The 9,344-nt window shown below is 33.4% G+C and overlaps 2 protein-coding genes across 2 annotated transcripts; one reads left to right on the forward strand and one right to left on the reverse strand.

Annotated features, from left to right (window-relative positions):
* The first annotated feature begins 425 nt into the window (after positions 1 to 425).
* Positions 426 to 3,114, forward strand: LOC133794572 (uncharacterized). Its single transcript, XM_062231869.1, has 2 exons — positions 426 to 556; positions 650 to 3,114. The coding sequence occupies exons 1-2, from the start codon at positions 544 to 546 to the stop codon at positions 2,836 to 2,838; spliced, it is 2,202 nt and encodes a 733-aa protein (XP_062087853.1). The 5' UTR covers positions 426 to 543; the 3' UTR covers positions 2,839 to 3,114.
* A 687-nt stretch (positions 3,115 to 3,801) lies between these two features.
* LOC133794573 (uncharacterized) lies at positions 3,802 to 7,156 on the reverse strand. Its single transcript, XM_062231870.1, has 9 exons — positions 6,632 to 7,156; positions 6,301 to 6,451; positions 6,033 to 6,145; positions 5,677 to 5,755; positions 5,385 to 5,413; positions 5,189 to 5,282; positions 4,767 to 4,856; positions 4,483 to 4,675; positions 3,802 to 4,381 (listed from the first exon to the last, which is right to left on the reverse strand). Exons 2-9 carry the CDS (start codon positions 6,442 to 6,444, stop codon positions 3,963 to 3,965), a joined length of 1,161 nt encoding a protein of 386 aa, XP_062087854.1. The 5' UTR covers positions 6,445 to 6,451; positions 6,632 to 7,156; the 3' UTR covers positions 3,802 to 3,962.
* Between the last annotated feature and the right edge of the window lie 2,188 nt (positions 7,157 to 9,344).

Raw genomic sequence — 9,344 nt, forward strand, 5'->3', positions numbered from 1 at the left:
TCAGAGAAACCAAACTAATAATTAAATTGGCTATATCTACAAAATCATGTCCCAAATATAATTTTTTTTCCTGTCACCTTACCTACTCCCACACAAAAAAATCATCAAAATAAGAAAACTATAATCTATCTTATTCCACTATCAACACCCACGTGGTTTGATGATATTGTGATGAATTGACCTTTGGAGAAAAAAACTCAACCGCTGCAATTGGAGACGAATATTTATATTGTACTATTTATATTCTACTCTAGCACTAGAGATTGTTTTCCAAATTAAATATTTCAGCTAAAAATTGAAAACAACTGAGGAGTGTAGTTGAGTTGTCCATTCAAGTATATGGTCCACACCACAATATACTGTTGTGGAGTTGTGACGACATAGCTAAAGACAGAATATGTTAAAAAAAAGGCTATTTTAATTCAACATTAACTGGACTTAAAAGCAAATCATCATGCCAATTTTTTACATACATGTAAACAAAGAATTCCTCGGTATACATTTCTAAAAAGCAATATTTGATATCTTATAGTAAAGGCAAAAATGATACCCTCGTGTAAGTTTATTAACTTCTACTGTTTCTGATCTCAAGTGTTTTTGTCTAAATTTAGATGTTTCCTTTGTCGGTTTCTTATGAAGTTTGTTACAGGTTTTGGCAGCTTGATGTATGTAAAGGGTCGAAAAGTCATGGAGTTGTTTCCTGGTAACTTGAGGAAACTATGGAAGGACTGGGAACTGCGTGTTATGGTTTTAGTTAGCCTCAGCTTGCAGATAATTCTCATCTTCTTTGGGAATCGCAGGAAATACTCAAGTAAGATCTGGGTTAGAGTTGTTTTATGGTGTGCTTATTTGATGGCTGACTGGGTTGCCACTGTTGCTCTTGGTGTCATTTCGAACAATCTTGGTGATGTTATGGAAAGCGTTGACAAAGGTGGCTCTCTTGATGCTGATGCTGAGTTAACTGCTTTCTGGGCACCTTTTCTTTTGCTTCATTTAGGCGGTCCTGACACTGTTACAGCTTATTCCTTGGAAGATAATGAGTTGTGGTTAAGGCATTTACTTGGACTAGGAGTACAAACAGGGGTGGCCCTCTACATTTTCCTCATGGCTTGGACTGGTTCTCCACTCTCTCTTTTGTCAATTCCAGTGTTCTGTGCAGGAATCATTAAGTATGGGGAGAGAACTTGGGTTCTCAGGTCAGCAAGTAACGAGAAATTCAGGGACTCCATGTTAACTCCTGCTGATCCTGGCCCCAACTATTCCAAATTTATGCAGGAATATACTTTGAAACAGTTTGAGGGGTATCATGTGACTGCTGATGAGGTGATTGAGGCTCAAGCCCCTGTGAATCACTCTTTGGCTGAGAATTACTCCATTCCTGATGCAGCAGAATTGCTCACTGCCCATGAATTGTTGCATGTTTTCCAGCGCCTTTTCGTGGAACTCATCCTTGGTTTTGATGATAGGGAAAAGAGTCAATCCTTGTTTAGAGGAATTTCATTAGAAAAAGCTTTCAAAGTGATTGAGATTGAACTGGGATTTGTGTATGACGTGCTATATACCAAAGCTACAGTTATATATTTATTCCATGGGTGTTGTCTCCGGTTCATCAGTTTTTCTTGCACCTTTGGTGTGTTGGTTTTCTTCTCCTTTGCTGAACATAAATACTCACACTCACATGTTGATTTGCTAATATCTTATCTACTGCTATATGTTGCTCTACTTTTAGAGGGATATGCAATAATCTTGTTGATCTCTTCTGACTGGACAAATCATTGGTTAACTAAGCATGCAAACACCTCCATTCGTCGAGCCATCACTTGTTTGCAGCTGCCTAATAAAAATCACAGGTGGTCAAATTCCATAGCACAGTTCAATGCATTGAGCTTTTACCTCAAAATGGACAAACCAACTTTCTCTTATGAAATGCAAAAGCTTCTCTGCCTTGATTCCCTGCTAGAAAAATTCCGGTATATGAAACACAAGCAAGTGTCCGGGGAGTTGAGAACGCTGATTTTTGACCATCTCAAAGAGAAGTTTGAGCATCTAGTAGCACCGAGCATTGTGGCAACAGATATTAGAACCGTGCTTACCTGCCGAGGAGGGGGTGTCTTAGAAAAATATTATTGTACTGAACTCGATTGGAGCATCAAGGTGGATTTCGATCAAAGCATTCTTATATGGCACATTGCTACTCATCTTTGTTACTACAAAGATCATACAGAAATCTTTGATAACACCATCGCATTAAAGCATAAATTGAGCAAAAGGCTATCACAGTACATGGTTTATCTTCTAGTGATGCGCCCTTTCATGTTACCAGTGGGGATTGGTATGATCCGATTTCGAGATACTCAAGCTGAGATTACAAAATTCTTTGAAGAACACAAGCCATCATCATTAGATAATAGTAGTAGTACTAATACTCATTCTCATGGTAGTAGTAGATTGCGTGTGAAATTTTTTTCTTGGGCTAGAAACAAGCCCAAGTTGGATAAATCTCAAGCCTGCAACATGTTGCTCAAAGTCAACACTGCAGTTCCAGCCGTGAAAGTCAAAGGAGACAGAAGCAAATCTGTGCTGTTTGATGCGTGCAGGCTTGCCTCGGAGCTGCAAGCCATCTCAGATAAATGTAAGAAGTGGGAAATGATTAGTGATGTTTGGGTGGAGATGCTTGCATATGCTGCTAGCCAATGCAGAGGGAATCATCATGCTCAGCAGCTGAGAAGAGGTGGTGAGCTTCTCACTCATGTTTGGCTTTTGATGGCTCATTTTGGTTTAACTGAACAATTTCAAATATCACAAGGCCATGCAAGAGTTAAACTTGTAGTGAAATGAGAAATATTGATGCCACTTATCTTATGCTTTAATAGTATGTGCCATCATTATATCATATATATCTAACTTTACACAATTATCATAATGAAATTGAAGATTCAAAACCATGGTAGAGTCTGTATTGACAGAAGTTTTTGTCTGTTTCAAGTACTTTATGCTTATGCAGATTATGACATTTTGCAGCACTTATGATTTGGATCATAGTGGACCAATAAAATGAAACAAAATAATAAATTATTTTTTCTGCTTATTAATTTTGATCCTAGCCCTTGTCTTTTTCTTCAACTTTCTGTCTTTTTATTCTTAGTTTATTTATTAAAAAAATTGTTTCTTCCAGAAAATTAGAGCTCTTAAGTTATTGTTTAAGGTTTTGTGGGTTTATAAGTTTTTTCTTTTCTTTTGAAACCCTAAATAACATCACCAAAATCTTTCTTATTTTTATTTTTACTAGAACACAAATAAAAGAAGAGAAAAAAAAATGTGTTTGTTTATGTATGCTTTTATATACTTTTTTTCCCTCTCAACCTCTTTCTACATAAGCTTATCATAAATTTTTAAAATATATTTTCACACACCTAAATTTTTTAAGCTTTGGCAGTTGCAGCTAAAAAACTTATTATTTTTTTAATGAATAAAAAAACTTAATCATAATTTTTTTAACTCAAAATTATAATAAATATAAACATAAATAATTTTTTCTTAAAAAAAAATCTCTTTAAAAGGAAAATCATTAGTAAAATCACAATATTAAGTTTTTAAAAATCACAAAGCATATAATACAATTTTAAAAAAAAATGGTATTTTTTCAAAACAAAAACAAACAGATGGGACAATAAATTTCACAATTTAAACTAAAATATGCTAATCCTATAAAAAAAAAAAGCCAAACTTCAAATTCCCATATTTATGAAATTTAAAAAATACTAAAAAAAAAGCTATATGGATGTAATTTCCACTTAAAGCTAATGTGAATTGTGTAATTATCATTAATTAAGTATAATTTATGAATATGTGTAGCATTATTCATATACCAATGACTTAAATTTATCTAAGGAAAAAAAAACTTTTCCTACGAATTCAATAGATCAAGCAACAGAGGAATAAAATCAAATATTGAAGAGTGATCAAAGCAGACTATCTTTAACATGTCCACCAGTGAGTAAGCTGAAAAACGAGTCTTCCTTGTCACCACTCTTGCTTTCAGCTCCCTTGAAATCAGTTCCCGTTGCATTTGTTGTCAATGGAACTGGATTTTTAACCGCTACAAAAGCTACTTTTCTTGACATAGGCTTCGGTTTCAAAGTATTTGAAGAAAAGGATGAGCATGAAAGCAAGTCACCTTGAGGGACTTTCTTGCCGGTGCAATCTCTATCTGCAATGCTCGATGCATCTCCTCCTACCTTAAGACAACCTTCATCTAGCTTCTCTTTCTCGTCTTTAATAGATGGGCTTGGAAGCAAATCAGCTGTATTCTCCTTAACATGACTCGGATCTTTTTCGGTTGTGCATTCTTCATTCACTCCCTTGGAAGGAAGCTCACCTTCTGCATAAGCCACAAAATTTACAACCATTCGAACATAGCTCAAACTGAGCAATGAAACTAAAGATATAGGGTCAGAATAAGAAATTTCCACATATTTGTACCTCCAAGAAAAGACTCGATACTTTTATACTGTACAGATGATGGATGTGAAGAAATTTGTTCATCAAACTCTACTACTTCATGAGTTGCAATATTACTCTTTTGCATCCGTTCAAGTAATATGAATTTATCCGATTCCCACACACATTCCAAAGTAAGAAATTCCTCTTTTGTTGGGAAAACCTCCCTGAAAACCTGAATCAAATAGACAATAATGAAACCTGCTTCTGAAAAGGAAAAAAAACACATTTAAGAAACAGCAGAAAATCTAAGAGTGAAGACTGACCTCAAGTCCATCTTCAGTTATTTTTACAGATTGTTTCTTTCGTGAGAGAGAAGAAACCGTGTTGAATACTGAAACAACATCAAGTAATATCTGCAGAACAAAGCAAATATTAGCTGAAACCAATATCTGAAGATTCCATTTCAGGCATCTTAAATAGATAACTTGGAATCAACACTATCACTAACACCTAGCTCAAGTTTAATGCACGAAAGATCATCAGCAATAAGACACATCTTCACTTTGCATAAAACATTCAATTCTCTCCTATGTCCTGAGTCCATGTGAATCTAAGGACTGGATCAAAGTTACACCACCCAACAGGGGTATTAAGTTAATGTAAAAAGTACAAATATGTTTACATATGAGTTCATTTATTCTGAACATTTCAAGTTTTGAAGCCTTGGGAAAAGAACAAGACATGCCTGTTGAACCAAAACACGAATTCGTGCAAGCAAAGCCAAAATCGTCAAACAAAATCCCATGAAGAATGATTGAGCCAGCAAGACAGATATCTCACTGTAAAATAGTCAAGGGAAAATTCACATATTATCAATTGACTCATATGGTGCAAGAATGAAACTTTTAAACTTAAATATGAAACCAACAAGCAAAGGATACACAGCTGCCTTCAGAATTGGCTCAACCATCTGCAAGAAAGACAAACAAACAATATCAATACTATGAAATTTATTGCTCTGATCAGTGAAGACTGCATCAGAAAATGGGCCAAAATGAGAAAAGCTTTATTATTATTTTTTCTATGCAAGCACATATTTTCTATACACTTTCTTCTCATTGAGCAAGAGAATAGAAAGCATTTATCATTCATCACGAGATAAAGAAAAAGGTACTGATGCAGCAATGTGATGTCTAAAAGTAGATAAATGACCTAATAAAGGTAGAATAGGACCTGAGACAGAAGGCGTGCAGCTCCTAACAGACGCTCCATGAAATGATAGTTTTCAACTTCAAATTTCCCTCTCTTCAAACTGCAGAAAATGATGAAATAAGTATATAATGTTATCATATGAACATGAGAAGTTCACATTGAGAACATTTACCGTATTGAACAACTCTATGATCAAAAGTTAATCGTGGACAAGCACAAATTGATAATCAAAAAAAAAAAAAATCAGAATGACCATCTAAGACTTATGACGACGGGAATTACCAGTAATTGACAAGCAGCTTAGAGTCACAAGCCAAATCACAAATGAACCTAATTTTCTAGTTAGGACTTGTTCGAAAAGAAAACGAAGAGGTTACCTTTCTAAAAGATGAATCTTTCGTTTAGGTCTCTTCCCTGTGATAACTTGGAAGCAAGAACTCAGAATTTCTCCCAACTTAGCTGATTGTAGAAGTCTCAAATTTCTCCTTACCTAGCATCCCAAAGCACTGATGTCAACTACACAAGAATGTGGGAAGTATAAACAAATCCTTAATCATGCATTAAATGCCTAAAGAAACCAAAAAATTTTAAACTGATTTGTTCTGTGAGAAGAAAGCTCGAAACTGAAGAGTAAACACTGCAAACCTTGAGTAAGTACTGGAAATAAGAGCAACGCCTATGTTGATTCTTGTTTTTGTAGACCATTCTTTCAAGAATGCCACACTCTGTTTGGAGCTGAGCAAGCAGAGTTGTCAGCTTCTCTTCAAGAGTTTCAGCTTCTGAACCCATTAGATTCCTGTAAACACCCTTAAACATAACCTTCTATCAAACCAGCTATTTTAAATTATCAGAATAAACTCCATTAAAGACCATGAGACCACATGAGTATTCAGTTAAATAAAATAAAAATACTCCAGAGACGGTCACAAATAAAAAGAGAAATATGCTTCAGTTCAGAAAAAGGAAGGAAACTTGCCCGCTAGCGGAGTGAGGCGGTCCGCAGTTCACGGCGGTTGGCAAGATTTGTGATGTGCGGCGGCGACGGGATGGTGGACGTGGACAGGTCCAGTGTCTTCTTCACGACTGTCCACCCTCTCCACTGCCGGGATCAAGCTTCAAACATCACCGGATTTTAATTTTAATTTTAATTTTTTTTTAAGTTTTTGGTTTTTAGGGTTTACGTAAAACACTATTTTTTTTAAAAATAATTTAATTTTATGCTTTCCTTTTAGTTTTAAATTTTATTATAGAGAAATTGTCGATGAAAGTAGTATAAAAGGCTGGAATTATAATTTTATTTTTAATTAACAAAATTAATCTAGGTCACAGTATTTATGATATTGTAAAGATATATGAGTTTATCAAATTTGGGTGTGTCGGATTTGAATTGAGGAACGCATGTGTCACAACCTACTTATCTTCGAATTTGGATTTGGAATGGGAATTTTCTGGTGCGAATTTGGATTAGAAGGGTTTCAGAAGAATTCCTCAACAATTCAATATCTAAAACAAAAATCAAAATCGGAGGGTGCTCTCTAATTCAAGTTGTCATTTGTGTAGTTGTTATGAAGATTCCAAATAGTCATGCTATTTTTTGGTATCTTGGATTCTATGCAAGATTTAGAAAATATTTCTTATTGTTAGTGTATTTTGATCCACTTTTATCATTTTCAAATTTTAACATTTGCGGGACTCATATAAATTCTTAATTGGTATAATATTTTTTTAAAATTAGATCATAATTTTACATTGTAAAAGAGAAAACAATAAAACTACGTTTTCTCACTTTTCAAAAATCCTTTAAAAACATATCTCCACTTCGTTCTTTTTTCTAAGTAGCTCAACACTCGGTCTTTTTCTACCACGCCATTGCAGAGTCGACTAGTCCGCTACATAGTTGCCAACACTCCAACTAAGGTGAGCTCTTTCTCTTTCTCTCTATGCTCTACATCTAAAAACAAAAATTCATTGAAAGTTTTGTTCGAAAACTTGGCCTTTGAATACATTTGCTATTGATCTGAACTTTAATATTTGATATTGAAAGAGAAATAAATATGAAAGAGCAATAAATCTAAGTTTAAATGCTCTTGATTTGAGTTTGAATGTGTTTTTGCTCTTGATCAAAGTGTGAATATTTTTTTTTCCTAAAAGGTAGGTAACCATTTGGTACCTTGTGTTTTTACAAAGTATTATTTTTGTACTTTCTGTTTTCAATAATACTCATATAGTACCCTATATTTTAAAAGCCTACATATTTGGTACCCTAAACGCAAATTTAATTAATAAAATTTTATCAATTTAATCAAACTGCTGTTAATTATGTAAATTATAAATTTAAATTTAATTACTTAATTACATATAACTGATGACAATTTGATCATATTGACAAAATTTTATCTATCAAATCTGAGTCTAGGGTATCAAATATGTATAATTTTAAAATACAGGGTACCATATAAGCATTATTGAAAACAGATGGTACCAAAATGATACTTTGCAAAAACATAGAGTACCAAATGAGTAAATTCCCCTCCTAAAATCATATTTGTTAATCTGTTTCTAGCCCTTATCCTATTACCCTAAAATCATATTTATTATTTTTTCTCTAACCCTCTATTCTCTCCATTTCCTCAAGTCCTAGATTTTTTTATCACTTTGTGAATATAGAAACCTTAAGAGCTCCACTACCATTAGAGGTCTTAAAAGAAGTAAAGAAAGTAAAATGACAAGATAAATGATGAGTTGACTTAAAAATATCAATCAGAAATGGGTAAGAAAGAAAGAAGTTGTGTTTAATTCCATTTGTATATGAAATATGTCCTTCAAATGTTTGTTAAATTTTTTATAAGAGACTGTAATTTCAAGTAAGGTAAGGACAAGGCATGGTGGTTATCAAAGATTGCAATGGTCTGGTTAAGATTTTGGCAGCTGGGATAGTTGTTGTTGGCGATATATTTGGCGATATATTTGAAGGTGAACTTAAAGCAATGCTTAAAGTAATCTATGATTGTGTTAAAGTTGTTGATACTTATTTTTCCTACATGGCAAGAACTGTTTGGATTTAAACTTCATTTCTAAGTACTTTTTTAGTCCATTAACCATGTTTTTAAGCATATTTATGTCCTGTTAGTCTAGCTTGAAATAGATATGCAAATTCACCATGTTTTCTGCACATTGATTATATGTTTATACATATAATCTATATCTATATGGTTAAAAAAGAAAAGTGGCAGCAATAATCTAAAATGACTATAGTCTTAATATTTTTATTTAGAAGTTATGTCGGATGCTTGGATTAAAATACATGTAAGAAAATCTGGTATTTGAGTTGAAGTTGGAGTTTGTATTTAGCTAGATCTTATGCTTAATTAAGTTTTCCACGCTTGCTGAAATAAATATGGAATTGTTTACCGCAATAATTTACAATTACTAGTTGTTTTCCTTGCTGAAATTGATGTTACATCTTGTTTGGGAGAGTTTATTATTCAGGGGTCTATATTATATAATTTGTGGTGTGATGTTAATGTTAATAGTGGGTTGATCATGATGAAGCTTAACTAGATGTAGACCAAAGTTTTATCTTTGGTTAAGCTAGTATAAAATTTAGTTTTCTTTTTTTTTTATTATTTATATTTTGATTCAAGTTCTGCATTTGTTTTTTTGGTACTATACACAAAACAATTCAACAA

The sequence above is a fragment of the Humulus lupulus genome, chromosome 8 (assembly GCF_963169125.1).
Source record: "Humulus lupulus chromosome 8, drHumLupu1.1, whole genome shotgun sequence".
Classification (NCBI taxonomy): Eukaryota; Viridiplantae; Streptophyta; class Magnoliopsida; order Rosales; family Cannabaceae; genus Humulus; species Humulus lupulus.